The sequence below is a fragment of the Pleurodeles waltl genome, chromosome 12 (assembly GCF_031143425.1).
Source record: "Pleurodeles waltl isolate 20211129_DDA chromosome 12, aPleWal1.hap1.20221129, whole genome shotgun sequence".
Lineage (NCBI taxonomy): Eukaryota > Metazoa > Chordata > Amphibia > Caudata > Salamandridae > Pleurodeles > Pleurodeles waltl.
Genome location: NC_090451.1, coordinates 694,472,973 through 694,491,661, shown reverse-complemented (window position 1 = coordinate 694,491,661; position 18,689 = coordinate 694,472,973). Strand labels below are relative to the sequence as shown.

General features: G+C 41.4%; 1 protein-coding gene across 1 annotated transcript in view; it reads left to right on the top strand.

Annotated features, from left to right (window-relative positions):
* Positions 1–16,859, top strand: part of LOC138266860 (beta-1,3-galactosyltransferase 5-like) — a 31,924-nt gene extending 15,065 nt beyond the window's left edge. The window contains exon 3 of the mRNA XM_069215566.1: positions 15,412–16,859. Within this exon, the coding sequence (XP_069071667.1) occupies positions 15,412–16,007 (596 nt within the window). The 3' untranslated portion in view covers positions 16,008–16,859. The remainder of the gene's footprint in view (positions 1–15,411) is intronic.
* Positions 16,860–18,689: the final 1,830 nt, after the last annotated feature.

Genomic DNA, 18,689 nt, shown 5'->3' with positions numbered 1-18,689 from the left:
CCTCAAAATTTTGAGTAAAATATTCTGGTAACCTAATATTCCCTACTCGATATTGCAGACTACAGTTGTTGCAGCCATATTGCAAATGATGTAATTGGTTTGAAATCTTCAAAATTCCAGTTACTCCTCACAGTTGTGGATTACGTATGGCTCCTGGGAAAGGCAACAGAGGGTCTCCTGTGCCTATGTGGGATCATCCCACTAATTCTAAGTAGGCAGAACTGGTTGCCAATGTTAGAGTTGAGTGCCAGGAATGGCTGTCTTATCCCACCATATGCCTCAAAGCTTAGAGACGGGGTAGAGGCGAGGTTTCTGCCATAGGACTGGTAGAGCCCTTGTCTCTCCCCCACCTATTATGGTAGCACTTGAGAACATTTACTGCAAAACCCTCATTTGAAAAACAGAAACTTCAAATCATAGACCAAAATGGTGGGACTATACATCTGGTGCATGTGGGTCGGAGAATTGTAGTTTGACCAGATCAGGCATTACCTAAATTAAAAAAGTAAAGACTAGTATGTTTATGAGCATTGCCTGTCACCCAAAAAACTAAAAAAATCTATTCCTTGCCCTTGGGTAGGGAGTGGGTGGATGCTGGGCAAAAAGGTGACAAAGCACCCCCACTCATAGTTAAGGTGGGATGAAAAACAAATACTCCTCCACCATTGATCAAATATCACCTTTGTTCTTTGGCAAGGGTGGAGGGAGTGAAAGGCACTAGATACCCCCTCGCTTTTGGGAAAAGCAAGCAAGAGATGAATTAACCCACATACCCCGCCTTAGGCCAGTGTGTTTAAATGGTACACAACCCAAGATTTCCTCCACCCTTAGGAAAATTGGCCACAGGGAGGGGGCACATTCAACTGCTTCCCTTCTCAAATACAGGGGGGCAAACAAAGCTCCCCCACTATTGGGCAAGGTGGATCGGGTATGGCTTGCATGCACTTGAGCATGACAAGATAACATACATAATCCTCTAACCTTGGACAAGGTAGGGGGCAAACAAACACAATACTGTCCTTGTCCAGCATTGGGGGCCATGACCGTGACCACAAGGGAAATTATAGTAAAAATCTCCTGCTCTTGATCAACATGTGAGCCCAAACAGGGACCCCTCACCTTCATCTTTAGGCATAGCTTCGGTGATAAATATACCCTCCGCGCTTAGCAAAGATGGTGGTTGCCAGGCACGATCCTCACTCTTGGGCAAGGAGAGGGGCCAACACATAGCAACTGGCCCTTCAGTGAGACTAGGACTTAAGGACATTTGCTTAACTTACTCTTTGCCATCGTGTACCTGGCATGGGGAACAGCTGTATTATTAGATGTAAGAGTTAAATCTATCACAGGTAAAATGGAAGGTACTGAGTTAAATCTATCACAGGTAAAATGGGTGGTACTGAGTTAAATCTATCAGAGGTAAGATGGATGTACTGAGTTAAATCTATCACATACAAGATGCAAAGCTCTGAGTTAAAGCTATAACAGGTAAAATGGATGGTACAGAGTTAAAGATATCACAGGTAAGATGGATGCTACTGAGTTAAAGCTATCACAGGTAGGACGGATGGTACTGAGTTAAAGTTATCACAGATAAGATGGAAGGTACTGAGTTAAAGCTATCACAGGTAAGATGGATGCTACTGAGTTAAATCTATAACATGTAGGATGGATGGTACTGAGTTAAATCTATCACCGGTAGATGGATGGTACTGAGTTAAAGCTATCACATGTAAGATGAATGGTACAGAGTTAAATCTATCAGAGGTAAGATGGATGCTACTGAGTTAAAGCTATCACAGGTAAGATGGATGGTACTGGGTTAAATCAATCACATGTAAGATGCATGGCACTGAGTTAAAGCTATTACATGTAAGATGAATTCTACTGAGTTAAAGCTATCACACGTAAGATGAATGGTACAGAGTTAAAGATATCACAGGTAAGATGGATGCTACTGGGTTAAATCTATAACAGGTAAGATGGATGGTACTACGTGAAAGCTATCACATGTAAGTTAATTGGTACTCAGTTAAATCTATCACAGGGTAAATGGATGGTACTGAGTTAAAGCTATCACAGGTAAGATGGATGGTACTGAGTTAAATCTATCACCTGTAGATGAATGGTACTGAGTTAAAGCTATCACAGATAGGATGGATGGTACTGAGTTAAAGCTATCACAGATAAGATGGATGGTACTGAGTTAAAGCTATCACAGGTAGGATGGATGGTACTGAGTTAAAGCTATCGCAGGTAGGATGGATGGTACTGAGTTAAAGCTATCGCAGGTAGGATGGATGGTACTGAGTTAAAGCTATCACAGGTAATATGGATGGTACTGAGTTAAAGCTATCACAGGTAATATGGATGGTACTGAGTTAAATCAATCACATATAAGATGCATGGCACTGAGTTAAAGCTGTTACATGTAAGATGAATTCTACTGAGTTAAAGCTATCACACGTAAGATGAATGGTACAGAGTTAAAGATATCACAGGTAAGATGGATGCTACTGGGTTACATCTATAACAGGTAAGATGGATGGTACTACGTTAAAGCTATCACATGTAAGTTAATTGGTACTCAGTTAAATATATCACAGGGTAAATGGATGGTACTCAGTTGAAGCTATCAGAGGTAAGATGGATGGTACTGAGTTAAAGTTATCACAGATAGGATGGATGGTACTGAGTTAAAGTTATCACAGATAAGATGGATGGTACTGAGTTAAAGCTATCGCAGGTAGGATGGATGGTACTGAGTTAAAGCTATCACAGGTAGGATGGATGGTACTGAGTTAAAGCTATCAGAAGTAAGATGGATGGTACTGAGTTAAAGCTATCACAGGTAGGACGGATGGTACTGAGTGAAAGTTATCACAGATAAGATGGATGGTACTGAGTTAAAGCTATCACAGGTAGGATGGATGGTACTGAGTTAAAGCTATCGCAAGTAGGATGGGTGGTACTGAGTTAAAGCTATCGCAGGTAGGATGGATGGTACTGAGTTAAAGCTATCACAGGTAGGATGGATGGTACTGGGTTAAAGCTATCACAGGTAAGATGGATGGTACTGAGTTAAAGCTATCACAGGTAATATGGATGGTACTGAGTTAAAGCTATCACAGGTAATATGGATGGTACTGAGTTAAAGCTATCACAGGTAATATGGATGGTACTGAGTTAAAGGTATCATATGTAAGATGCATGGCACTGAGTTAAAACTATTACATGTACGATTAATTCTACTGAGTTAAAGCTATAACAGGTAAGATGGATGGTACTACGTTAAAGCTATCACATGTAAGTTAATTGGTACTCAGTTAAATATACAACAGGGTAAATGGATGGTACTGACTTAAAGCTATCACAGGTAAGATGGATGGTACTGAGTTAAATCTATCAGAGGTAAGATGGATACTACTGAGTTAAAGCTATCACAGGTAAGATGGATGGTACTGAGTTAAAGTTATCACAGGTAGGATGGATGGTACTGAGTTAAAGCTATCATATGTAAGATGAATGGTACAGAGGTAAATCTATCACATTTAAGATGCATGGCACTGAGTTAAAGCTATTACGTGTAAGATGAATTCTACTGAGTTAAAGCTATCACACTTAAGATGAATGGTACAGAGTGAAAGATATCACAGGTAAGATGGGTGGTACTATGTTAAAGCTATCACATGTAAGTTAATTGGTACTCAGTTAAATATATCACAGTGTAAATGGATGGTACTGAGTTAAAGCTATCACAGGCAAGATGGATGGTACTGAGTTAAATCTATCACCGGTAGATGGATGGTACTGAGTTATAGCTATCACAGGTAGGATGGGTGGTACTGAGTTAAAGCTATCACAATGTAAGATGGATGGTACTGAGTTAAAGTTATCACAGATAAGATGGATGGTACTGAGTTACAGCTATCACAGGTAGGATGGATGGTACTGAGTTAAAGCTATCACAGGTAGGATGGAACTGGGTTAAAGCCATCACAGGTAAGATGGATGGTACTGAGTTAAAGCTATCACAGGTAATATGGATGGTACTGAGTTAAAGCTAACACAGGTAATATGAATGGTACTGAGTTAAAGCTATCATATGTAAGATGAATGGTACTGAGTTAAATCTATCACAGGTAAGATGGATGGTACTGAGTTAAAGTTATCACAGATAGGATGGATGGTACTGAGTTAAAGTTATCACAGATAAGATGGATGGTACTGAGTAACAGCTATCACAGGTAGGATAGATGGTACTGAGTTAAAGCTGTCACAGGTAGGATCGATGTTACTGAGTTAAAGCTATCACAGGTAAGATGGATGGTACTGAGTTAAAGCTATCACAGGTAAGATGGATGGGGTGAGTTAAAGCTATCACACGTAAGATGGATGTTACTGAGTTAAAGCTATCACAGGTAGGATAGATGGTACTGAGTACAGCTATCACAAGTAGGATGGATGGTACTGAGTTAAAGCTATCACAGATAAGATGGATGGTACAGAGTTAAAACTATCAAAGGTAATATGAATGGTACTGAGTTAAAGATATCACAGGTAGGATGGATGGTACTGGGTTAAAGTTATCACAGATAAGATGGATGGTACAGAGTTAAAACTATCAAAGGTAATATGAATGGTACTGAGTTAAAGCTATCACAGGTAGGATGGGTGTTACTGAGTTAAAGCTATCACAGGTAGGATGGATGGTACTGAGTTAAAGCTATCACAGGTAGGATGGATGGTACTGAGTTACAGCAATCACAGGTAGGATGGATGTTACTGAGTTAAAGCTATCACAGGTAGGATGGATGGTACTGAGTTAAAGCTATCACAGGTAGGATGGATGGTACTGAGTTACAGCTATCACAGGTAGGATGGATGTTACTGAGTTAAAGCTATCACAGGTAGGATGGATGGTACTGAGTTAAAGCTATCGCAGGTAGGATGGATGGTACTGAGTTAAAGCTATCACAGGTAATATGGATGGTACTGAGTTAAAGCTATCACAGGTAATATGGATGGTACTGAGTTAAATCAATCACATATAAGATGCATGGCACTGAGTTAAAGCTGTTACATGTAAGATGAATTCTACTGAGTTAAAGCTATCACACGTAAGATGAATGGTACAGAGTTAAAGATATCACAGGTAAGATGGATGCTACTGGGTTACATCTATAACAGGTAAGATGGATGGTACTACGTTAAAGCTATCACATGTAAGTTAATTGGTACTCAGTTAAATATATCACAGGGTAAATGGATGGTACTCAGTTGAAGCTATCAGAGGTAAGATGGATGGTACTGAGTTAAAGTTATCACAGATAGGATGGATGGTACTGAGTTAAAGTTATCACAGATAAGATGGATGGTACTGAGTTAAAGCTATCGCAGGTAGGATGGATGGTACTGAGTTAAAGCTATCACAGGTAGGATGGATGGTACTGAGTTAAAGCTATCAGAAGTAAGATGGATGGTACTGAGTTAAAGCTATCACAGGTAGGACGGATGGTACTGAGTGAAAGTTATCACAGATAAGATGGATGGTACTGAGTTAAAGCTATCACAGGTAGGATGGATGGTACTGAGTTAAAGCTATCGCAAGTAGGATGGGTGGTACTGAGTTAAAGCTATCGCAGGTAGGATGGATGGTACTGAGTTAAAGCTATCACAGGTAGGATGGATGGTACTGGGTTAAAGCTATCACAGGTAAGATGGATGGTACTGAGTTAAAGCTATCACAGGTAATATGGATGGTACTGAGTTAAAGCTATCACAGGTAATATGGATGGTACTGAGTTAAAGCTATCACAGGTAATATGGATGGTACTGAGTTAAAGGTATCATATGTAAGATGCATGGCACTGAGTTAAAACTATTACATGTACGATTAATTCTACTGAGTTAAAGCTATAACAGGTAAGATGGATGGTACTACGTTAAAGCTATCACATGTAAGTTAATTGGTACTCAGTTAAATATACAACAGGGTAAATGGATGGTACTGACTTAAAGCTATCACAGGTAAGATGGATGGTACTGAGTTAAATCTATCAGAGGTAAGATGGATACTACTGAGTTAAAGCTATCACAGGTAAGATGGATGGTACTGAGTTAAAGTTATCACAGGTAGGATGGATGGTACGGAGTTAAAGCTATCATATGTAAGATGAATGGTACAGAGGTAAATCTATCACATTTAAGATGCATGGCACTGAGTTAAAGCTATTACGTGTAAGATGAATTCTACTGAGTTAAAGCTATCACACTTAAGATGAATGGTACAGAGTGAAAGATATCACAGGTAAGATGGGTGGTACTATGTTAAAGCTATCACATGTAAGTTAATTGGTACTCAGTTAAATATATCACAGTGTAAATGGATGGTACTGAGTTAAAGCTATCACAGGCAAGATGGATGGTACTGAGTTAAATCTATCACCGGTAGATGGATGGTACTGAGTTATAGCTATCACAGGTAGGATGGGTGGTACTGAGTTAAAGCTATCACAATGTAAGATGGATGGTACTGAGTTAAAGTTATCACAGATAAGATGGATGGTACTGAGTTACAGCTATCACAGGTAGGATGGATGGTACTGAGTTAAAGCTATCACAGGTAGGATGGAACTGGGTTAAAGCCATCACAGGTAAGATGGATGGTACTGAGTTAAAGCTATCACAGGTAATATGGATGGTACTGAGTTAAAGCTAACACAGGTAATATGAATGGTACTGAGTTAAAGCTATCATATGTAAGATGAATGGTACTGAGTTAAATCTATCACAGGTAAGATGGATGGTACTGAGTTAAAGTTATCACAGATAGGATGGATGGTACTGAGTTAAAGTTATCACAGATAAGATGGATGGTACTGAGTAACAGCTATCACAGGTAGGATAGATGGTACTGAGTTAAAGCTGTCACAGGTAGGATCGATGTTACTGAGTTAAAGCTATCACAGGTAAGATGGATGGTACTGAGTTAAAGCTATCACAGGTAAGATGGATGGGGTGAGTTAAAGCTATCACACGTAAGATGGATGTTACTGAGTTAAAGCTATCACAGGTAGGATAGATGGTACTGAGTACAGCTATCACAAGTAGGATGGATGGTACTGAGTTAAAGCTATCACAGATAAGATGGATGGTACAGAGTTAAAACTATCAAAGGTAATATGAATGGTACTGAGTTAAAGATATCACAGGTAGGATGGATGGTACTGGGTTAAAGTTATCACAGATAAGATGGATGGTACAGAGTTAAAACTATCAAAGGTAATATGAATGGTACTGAGTTAAAGCTATCACAGGTAGGATGGGTGTTACTGAGTTAAAGCTATCACAGGTAGGATGGATGGTACTGAGTTAAAGCTATCACAGGTAGGATGGATGGTACTGAGTTACAGCAATCACAGGTAGGATGGATGTTACTGAGTTAAAGCTATCACAGGTAGGATGGATGGTACTGAGTTAAAGCTATCACAGGTAGGATGGATGGTACTGAGTTACAGCTATCACAGGTAGGATGGATGTTACTGAGTTAAAGCTATCACAGGTAGGATGGATGGTACTGGGTTAAAGCTATCACAGGAAAGATGGATGGTACTGAGTTAAAGCTATCACAGGTAAGATGGATGTTACTGAGTTAAAGCTATCACAGGTAAGATGGATGTTACTGAGTTAAAGCTATCACAGGTAGGATGGATGTTACTGAGTAACAGCTATCACAGGTAGGATAGATGGTACTGAGTACAGCTATCACAAGTAGGATGGGTGGTACTGAGTTAAAGCTATCACAGGTAGGATGGATGGTACTGAGTTAAAGCTATCACAGGTAGGATGGATGGTACTGGGTTAAAGTTATCACAGATAAGATGGATGGTACTGAGTTAAAGCTATCACAGGTAGGATGGATGGTACTGAGTTAAAGCTATCACAGGTAGGATGGAACTGGGTTAAAGCCATCACAGGTAAGATGGATGGTACTGAGTTAAAGCTATCACAGGTAATATGGATGGTACTGAGTTAAAGCTAACACAGGTAATATGAATGGTACTGAGTTAAAGGTATCATATGTAAGATGAATGATACTGAGTTAAATCTATCACAGGTAAGATGGATTGTACTGAGTTAAAGCTATCACAGGTAGGATGGATGGTACTGAGTTACAGCTATCACAGGTAGGATGGGTGGTACTAAGTTAAAGCTATCACAGGTAATATGGATGGTACTGAGTTAAAGCTATCATATGTAAGATGAATGGTACTGAGTTAAATCTATCACAGGTAAGATGGATGGTACTGAGTTAAATCTATTACATATAAGATGCATGGCACGGAGTTAAAATTATTACATGTAAGATGAATTCTACTGAGTTAAAGCTATCACACGTAAGATGAATGATACAGAGTTAAAGATATCACAGGTAAGATGGATGCTACTGAGTTAAATCTATAACAGGTAAGATGGATGCTACTGAGTTAAATCTATAACAGGTAAGATGGATGGTACTACGTTAAAGCTATCACATGTAAGTTAATTGGTACTCAGTTAAATATACAACAGGGTAAATGGATGGTACTGAGTTAAAGCTATCACAGAAAAGATGGATGCTACTGAGTTAAATCTATAACAGGTAAGATGGATGCTACTGAGTTAAATCTATAACAGGTAAGATGGATGGTACTACGTTAAAGCTATCACATGTAAGTTAATTGGTACTCAGTTAAATATACAACAGGGTAAATGGATGGTACTGAGTTAAAGCTATCACAGATAAGATGGATGGTACTGAGTTAAATCTATCACCGGTAGATGGATGGTACTGAGTTAAATCTATCACCGGTAGATGGATGGTACTGAGTTAAAGCTATCACAGGTAGGACGGATGGTACTGAGTTAAATCTATCACAGGTAAGATGGATGGTACTGAGTTAAAGTTATCACAGGTAGGATGGATGGTACTGAGTTACAGCTATCACAGGTAGGATGGATGGTACTGAGTTACAGCTATCACAGGTAGGATGGATGGTACTGAGTTACAGCTGTCACAGGTAGGATGGATGGTACTGGGTTAAAGCTATCACAGGTAAGATGGATGGTACTGAGTTAAAGCTATCATATGTAAGATGAATGGTACGGAGTTAAATCTATCACAGGTAAAATGGATGGTACTGAGTTAAATCTATCACAGGTAAGATGGATGGTAGTGAGTTAAATCTATCACATATAAGATGCATGGCACTGAGTTAAAGCTGTTACATGTAAGATGAATTCTACAGAGTTAAAGTTATCACACGTAAGATGAATGGTACAGAGTTAAAGATATCACAGGTAAGATGGATGGTACTACATTAAAGCTATCACATGTAAGTTAATTGGTACTCAGTTAAATATATCACAGGGTAAATGGAGGGTACTGAGTTAAAGCGATCACATGTAGGATGGATGGTACTGAGTTAAAGCTATCACAATCTAAGATGGATGCTACTGAATTCAGTCTACCAGAGGTAAGATGGATGGTACTGAGTTAAAGCTATCACAGGCAAGATGGATGGCACTGAGTTAAATCTATCACCGGTAGATGGATGGTACTGAGTTAAAGCTATCACAGGTAGGATGGATGGTACTGAGTTACAGCTATCACAGGTAGGATAGATGGTACTTAGTTAAACCTATCACAGGTAGGATGGATGGTACTGAATTGAAGTTATCACTGGTAATATGGATGGTACTGAGTTAAAGATAACACAGGTAATAGGGATGGTACTGAGTTAAAGCTATCATATGTAAGATGAATGGTACTGAGTTAAATCTATCACAGGTAAGATGGATGGTACTGGGTTAAAGCTATCACAGGTAAGATGGATGGTAATGAGTAAAAGCTATCACAGTTAAGAAGGAAGGTACTGGAATGTAGAGAGAGTGGCCAAGCCATAATTGTGTTTTTGGTAAATATATGTATTTGAAGTTAGGGAATGAAGAAGGTCAGATAGGAAAGAAGAGTCAACAGTACATAGAGCACGGGTATGTGCTTTAAGAAATCTTGTGAATGATCAGAAGGAAAGAGCGCTGCTACTAACTAAGAGATGAATTTCCAAAAGTGTGGTGTGAGTTACATTCGTTGGACAGTGAGGTGCTGTGGAGGATTAAAGGATTTGTGGAAAAAAGGTTCAAAGATGTTGTAGTGATTCTGATGACTTATAGCTATATGGTTATCTCTAGATGTGTTGGAAAAGTATAATTTGCAACTTAATTAGTTTATTGTGTGTTCTAAAGTTTGAGGATGTGTGCTATATCCAAGGTTCCATGTCACACTGAAATAAAGGCGAACAACAATAGTTTCCCTATCTGTATTTATTTGAAGAATTGAGAAAAAACGAGGTTTTATTTTTAGTGAGTCTGAAGCACAGGGCATTAGAGCATGGTGGTAATAATTTCCAGAGAAACTTACATAATAGCAGATGTGGGCAAGTTTGTATAACAATACTAATACTTTTGCATGAGTGTATTGCATTATTTATGGATACTTGCAGCGCCAGTGCTAGCGGGCCATCAAAGTATACATGTATTTGTTTAAAAAATATATGGAAATATTTAGACAAAGAAATATACTCACACCTCTACACAAAGACTGAAATTGTTTATTAAGAAAAGAAACACAATCTGTGAATCACAGAAATGGGCAACAAGAGGACCCCCTTAGCACCAGTGAGTGTAAATGCTAACACATACATGTTCACAGAATAAATTAATGTTTCATACACAAGATTCCAGCAGAGATCACATGGCGAAACAGAACCAAGGAGAGTTTGTGTGGGGGCAGAGGCAAGCATGGGAAAGTACACATTCAACCCTCAAAATGATACAAAAATGTAAACTTTCATAGCTGAGCAGGCTGCTTGATATTTTGTCATTTACAATGCCAGACATGAAAGTGAAAAAAGAACAGATGATGGATGGACTGCTGAACAATGCAAACATTCACTCCCAGTCACAAAGATCTGGGTTTAATCCATCTTTTTTCTCACCATGCCACCTCAGTTTGGATCAAGCCATATGCAAATCAGTCTTGACCCTGCTCCCCAAGGTAACAGTCCATCCCGAACTGCCTTCCCTGGACCCGGGACAAGCATCCTGAGACCGGTTTTGGGGTATCACCCCACTTAAGCCAAGCTAGATTGAATCCGGTGGCGCAGTGAGCACGAGATCCACATCTGGGCATACCCTTCCCACATTGCGTAATGACGGCAAATAGAACAGATGATGTGCGGAATGCTGAACAATGCAAACATTCACCCCCAGCCACAAAGATCTGGGTTTAAACCATTGTTTTTTTTTGCCTACCACCATGGCAAAACTGAACCAAGGAGAGTTTGTGCAGGTGCAGAGGCAAGCGTGGGAAAGTATACATTCAACCTTCAAAATGATACAAAAATGTAAACTTTCATAGCTGAGCAGTCTGCTTGATATTTTGTCATTTACAATGTCAGACATGAAAAGGAGGCAAATTATAGCAATGTCCTATTATTTGCAACTTGTTGTTTTCATTAAGAAGTAAATACATAAGCTGAAGAAAAATAAATGTAGATAAGTATAGATGGAGACCTTAAAAAGAATAATGTAAGTATGGGAGCTCTGGTTAGATCTTTTGTTATCTATCATGAAATGTTGAGAATGAAATGTATGGAATAGATCTGTGTGATTTAGTAATGGCATGAGGTGCCCCCGTTCCTGTTTTTGGTAGCAGGCACTTGAAATACAAAGGGCCTGATTTAGATGTTGGCAGTAAAGGTCCCGCTGTGGACTTTTCAACTGATAACCCGTCCGCCACGGCTCTGGTTCGCCCACCGTATTTAGATGTTGGCGGTCCCATAGCTGAAAGCCCACATTCGAACCGCAGTCTCTGCCAAGAAAGACCACCTGTGTCCACAGCTCAGTAGGGAAAAGTGGCTGACGGCAGAACCTCAGACACCTTTCCTGCACTGCAGATTTGGATGTGCTCTACCACCAAGAAAAAAAGAGGCAGTCTGACATCCATGTTTGAGTTGGCAGATTGGGGGGAAAGGGGGTGAAAACTCACCTTTTTTCCACATTCCACCCTTGTTTTCGACTGGACACGACTGGTCAACACCTGCCATTGCTGCTGCCACCGATCCACGGAGAAAACACGACCCCCCATTTACGGACTCCAACGTAGGCAAGCCACATTACTAGGGTATGTTGGGTGGGCATAGCAGTAGGTCAAGGCCACTGAAGACATATACATGTCACAGTAATTTCTAAAATCTCTGTGACATGCATATGTCGGGGAACACAAAGGAGTCAGATAAGGATGTGGACACACTGGTACACAACACATATCGCACACATACACAACTGTCATTGTGGTGGCAGTATTCATTTGCAAATGAATGCTGATACCACAATGACGTTACCATCATGCCTGTCAACTGTGCCCATGTGTGCACGTTGGCCAAAGGACCTCTACCTGTCATGTTGTGCTGCGTATTGTGTGTGTGAGTCAGTAAGTGTGTGTGTGGATTGGCTGGTTGAGGTGGAGGGAGCAGGAGTGGATGATGTGGTTGTGTCTGTATGTGTGCCACTTGCATGTGAGACCGATGTTGTTGTATGGGTTGTGTTGACATGTGTAACATTCAGGTATGTGTGGTTGTTGTGAGGTGGACATTATCGTGAGGTTTGTGCATGTGTGAGAGTGTTTGTGTAGCTGAGTGTTTAGTTGTGTTGGTTTTTGTTGTTGTGTGGTGTGTGGATATAATATCAATGATGTATGTATGCTGTGGCATGGATGTATGTGAATGTCTGTTTTTGGCTTGTACGGGTTGTGTTGGGTCGGAATTGCAATGGGTTGTTGTGTGAATGTGTTGGGTAGTGCAGGGATACACCTATGCCATTGTACGAAGTCCATCGAGTCCCAATGCCATCAGCAATTCAGTCAAGCGCTTGAATAACTGTAACATCTAAAAACTGCGGAAGGAAGACCGTCAACTTGATGGTCTTCTCAGGCCCATGGCCGAAGTGAATGTTGAACACCTCAAGCAGGTCATCTGCAGAAGGATCTCTCCAAGGCTAAGGGCCTGATTTAGAGTCTGGCAGAGAGGTTACTCGGTCACAAGCGTGACAGATATCCCACCCGCGGTATTACAGTTCCATTATAGCCTATGTGACTTGTAATACGGCGGACATGATATCCGTCACATTTGTGACGGAGTGACTCCTCCACCAAACTCAAAATCAGGCCCTATGTCTTTAAAATGTAAGTCAAATCCTTCAGCAGGATAGGGCTGGAGGCTGTAACCCCTCGACTACCCACTCATACAGACCATCACTCTGTGCCCAACAGAGAGACAGAGGTGAACCAAGAAAGCGTGGGGGCCTTTCTACATTCTACCCATTAAAAGGTATCATCACTCCCTATGCCTGCCTTACGCTGCTTTTACCTTTTGTGTTGTGCCCAGACTGCACTGTCCCCAGAGGGCTCAATAGACATTCCCTGAGGCAAAGAACCTTTGGCTCCAATATTCATCTCTAAGCCTAGCACGCTGTTCGCCTCAAATGCTTCATCTGTGTTAGGGTCTGTGAATTCATTCTAGTCCACAGAAAATGAATGTTTAAGACTGAAAGACATTCCTTCAAAGCACTCAGGATAGCTCCTGCAATCCTGACCCACGATGTGTAGGCGCACTAACAGTGACAAAAACCAAGCGCTCTGCATACCCTTTGTTTAATGCACACACTTAGGGGGTCATTATGAACACAGCGGGAATCCCTGCCGTGTTCATGCTCGCGGTCTGAACACAGACCGCCAGCCCGCTTGAGAGCCTGCCGGCCGAATAATCAACATTCAGCGGGGCCGGTGGGCAGAAACAGTGTTTCAGCCAGCCGGCCCAGCGGAATGCTGGGCCTGGACATTGCCAACGGCTCCACATGAAGCCGTCGTCAATGTCGCAGTGTGGCAGGTGCAGCAGCACCCGTCGCACAAATCACTGCCCGTAAATCGGGCAGTGACCTGCGTGACGTGGCTGTGCACGGGGAGCCCCCGGAGCACCCCTTCCGCCAGCCTTTTCCTGGCGGGTGAAACCACCAGGGAATGGCTGGCGGAAAAGGGTTCTTTATCCGGAGCAGCGCTGCCCCGTCAGATAAAGAATTCCGCCATCGTCAGGCTGCCTGGCGGCAGCCTGCCAGTGGTAGAGGGCCGCCTGTGGCAGTCCCCCATGTGTTCATTATGTGGCGATTGAGACCGCCATGCCGGTGGTGGTAATTTCAACCGCCGCCAGCATGGCAGTCTCGACCGCCATGTTCATAATGAGGCCCTTAGTCTGTGCTGCAATGCATAGGAAGAGCTGCATAGTCCCAATGTGGGTAGAAGGTCCTGGACCTATTATTAAACAATCTTTGTATTTCTTTTTAAAGTCATAACTCTCACATAGCCTATCACAGACAATCTTGTTTGTGCCTTACTAATGTTTGTAGTGTTTGAGTTTCTAAACATACATCACTGCCCTGCGTTAACCCTTGAAAGTCAGGCTATTCAGTGACCTTGCAGGAGGGTCTAGTCCCTGGCGTTTGAGAGGATAAAGGCAATACTTGTTAGGAGAATTTGTGATTTGCCCCCCTTGAAACCCAACTTAACTGCCCTGACTTCGTGAGAAGACACCCGTTCTGTAATAATGCTGTCACCAGCAAGAGGTGCATTATTAACCCTGGTCATATATTCCTAACCAAGTAAAACATGGAGACCCGTCTGTAATTGCCACTGCTGTTTCTGAATGTTTTATCACATTTTTGCATTTCCTTACCAGCAAACCTGACTACTAGTATCTTCCTTTGAGTAAGGTGAAACTATACTAGCTTCCTATATCCATGGGAATAACATTGTCTCATCCATACATTCAGGATATTAACTGGGACAGTGTGTATGTAGTGAGGGCAAAATGCTGGGTTGAATGGTCAGTGAGTTAAACAGTAACCTACTAGAAGTTTTGTCTGGTGGTCGTCACTCAGGAAACATAACAAGAAGACACAATAATCTCTTTCAGAGTTTTAGTTAAAAAGGTCTTTTGTAAATGACTTTAATGTTGTCTATTGTCTATCTCATCTTTACCCTACCACCATGTTTAATGTCCCCATCATCTGTTTAAGGTCTTACGCATCCCACAAAAAGTATTTCTGCAATGCGCATAAACAAAAATAAATATATATAAATATGTTAATGGAAGTATTGCTGTGAAGATTCCTCGTATGAATTTGGAGTTTTGGTTTAGAGTCCTCTACAATGTTTGGTCACTGGAGATCAACAGTTCTGACACAAATATAGACTAAAAAGAAAGCTTAAACAACTTTCGTCGTTCAACATTCTCACCTTTCTCCTTTTTTTGGCAGGTGACGATGATGAGTACGTGAACCCATCCGCTTTGGTAAAATACTTGAACTCAACAGTGAATGTCTCCACAGCAGTCCATGGCTACATCCACAAGGGATCTGACAGTGAACGATATGGAAAGTACAAAATCACGGAGGCTATGTACCCCAGCGCCAAATACCCAATGTTTCCATCTGGTGGTGGATACATCATACCACGGACCTTCATCCCTGCCTTATACCACGCCTCCACCTGGATCCCCGTCTTTCCGCTGGATGATGTCTACTTTGGCTTCTTGGGCTTGGCAGCTGGCGTGACATACCGGCATGACTACCGTTTCTGTGTGAAAGGCATGTGGTACAGCAGATGTGCGTTCAAGGACGCACTGGTAGTCCATGGCATCAAACCCGAAAAGCTGATTAACATCTGGCAGGATGTCCAGAAAGCAGATCCATGCGACCCAAGGACCTTCTGGATCAATACACGTTTACTTCTGATGATAGCTCTTCTAATCAGCATCCTTTTATGGACAGGTTTCAGGTTCTCCTGTTGGACATTCAAACAAAAGCTGAAAAAAAGATGGTGGGACAAGTCAAGATTTTTTTCTTGTCACTAGCATCTGGCACCTGCACTTTCACTGGACTTCGGACTAGGAAGGACTATCACTGTCACGTCTGGGTGTGTTTGGGTGTTCACGGAACTTGGAATGCAAAGTGGGATGATGAAAAGTAAACTTATGGGTTCCTCGCCTTCTAGTTGAGGTTACCCTTCAGACACTTCCACTAGTTCTTGTGTCCAAAAAGTACCATCAGAGACAGTGCAGGAAAAACACTAGTTCATCTGTTACAAAAGTAAGGTCAGCCTGTTGAAGTCATTCAGCACATGGCGTTTAAAACTGCATCTTCAATTGCATATTGGCTGCACATGCAAAACAGAAGAATGAACCAAAAGCTAAAAACAAAGACAAATTCTTTATTTTGTCACAAAGATATATTGCAAGCATGAGAGACGGGTCTATCCTAGAAAGACCATGGTCAATCAATCAGCTGAACAGGGCACAGAGAAGTTGGGTGTAAACCTTCAGTGCTGGAGCCCAAATGTGTGCAAGCAACTAGAAACCTCCTACACTCCTTCCTCAACTCCCCACTACTCTACCTCCACATTATCAACACACACAACCAATCCCAAGCTCTAGATGCCTTCCTGGCCTTGATTGGGGAATGGATGACAGCAGTGTTCCTCATATTCATCTACACCAAAATACAAGTGCTGTTCTGCATGCAGCCGTCCCATCAATTTCAGCGGCATCCTTGAGAGCAGAGCCTACAGCTGAAGATCCAGAGCCTGAGGGAACCCTCTTATCAGCTTGACACTTGATACTTGCATGACTTCTCATTGCCCTCTGTTTTGTCTCATTATCTCTGTCTTCTCTGTGATATGAACTTCTTTTTCAGCCCCTAGAACATAAATCAACGTAATTCAAAAATACATTTCTCCTTGTTGTTCTTCTATTGGGAAGGCGTTACAGTTTTGATGCATTACTAGGTTTACCAGTCTTGGTAAATCTGGAAATGCACTAAAATACGTGGGTGGATGCGTGGGAGCACCCATGCCCCATCCATGTATCACTTTCCCAAGGCAGAGCCACGCAAGGCAGAGACTTGTGCTACCTTGCATTGCTTTAGATTTCAGAAGCCAAGCAAGGCCACACAAAGTGGCCTTCATGGCTTGGTAAATATGACTAAAGGACTGCATTGCCCTTGCAACACCCTGCGTGATGCAAGGGCAACAGAATAATTTGATAAATCTGGCCCTAGATATTCCACTTGCATCATGCCCAGAGGGCTACAGGAAGACGTGTGACTGGATGTCATCCTCTAACACATTGTAAAGGCATTCCACTTGACCTCATTTTAATTCAGTATTTCCTTCTAGACTCCTTCCTTCGCCTACAAATGCCCCAAGTTCTTTGGTACCATGATGATATCTTATGCCTCTAGATTCTACCTCACCTCTCACCTCCTGCCAAAATCAACTTCTCAGAATACACTGCAGATCTAAAAGTGTACGCCACATGGTATGTCTGGGACACATATTAAGGGATGTGCATTCTGTGCAGAGGATGATCACAGTGGCTTTAAAAAGAAAATGAAAATGCACCCTTTCTTACTATTAACAATCACGTCTTCAGCCAAGAATTGTCTTACAGTGATATAGTATGTGACACTTAGTCACTCATCTAGTCACTTGCTCACCATCTCAAGTACTTGCACTCATTCAGTCTTCCATTTTCAACCTTCCTACTTCCATCCCTCAACCACTTACTCCATCATTCAGTCACTCACTCAGCCACCTACTCACCTCTCCATTCTGGGCCTGATTCAGAAAGCTAAACTGACACTTTTTCCGGGGCGGCTCCTTCATAAGGGCGGAGGAGCATCACCCCCCACCACCACCAGTAACTGCTGCAAATCCCTTCACAAGGAACTGTGTTTATTATCTCTTCCTTGTGAAAGGGACGGGGCATTAGCCACCACAACAGGGGGAGGCAGTCACATGAGTCAGGAGAGCAGGGAGATGAACCTCACAGAGTGAGGAGAGGCTATATACAGAAACCAGCAGAGCAGTTATGGAGGACCAGTCGGCTCCAGGACTAAATAATTTGATGACATCGATCACCTACAAATCTATATATTGGAAGTACTTAGTAAGTCCCTTCAGCATTCCTTGTATTTAAAAAGGTATTCGTTCATTGGCCTCATTTGTCTGTTTAGTCATGAACCTCCCCTGTGACTTGCAGAATCCTTATGACGTACTGTTGGGGTACATTAGAAAGGGGTAATTATCGCACTATTGCAATCAGTATTTTAAGAATATGCAACATAAAGATGTAACATATTTGTTTTTTTGTATACTTGGTAACATATCAATGGGGTCTAATAAATATATATATATATACACACACACACATCTAATATATGTGTATATATATATATATATATATATATATATATATGTGTGTATGTATGTGTATATATATATATATATATATATATATATATATATATATATATATATATATATACAGATTTGCAAAAAATTCGGACCACAGAAGCTTTGTCCTGCCACCTGCTTCTTCCGTATGTGCTAATTGGGAAGATTTGGCCCCCGGTGACTGAACCCTTCTGTGTGGACAAGGGACCCTCTTCTTTAGGAGTACCGGGACCTCGAAAATGACTGGGCTCACAGTTATTATTCATAACTCCGTCGACCAATCTACCATTAACTGGCCTTGGAG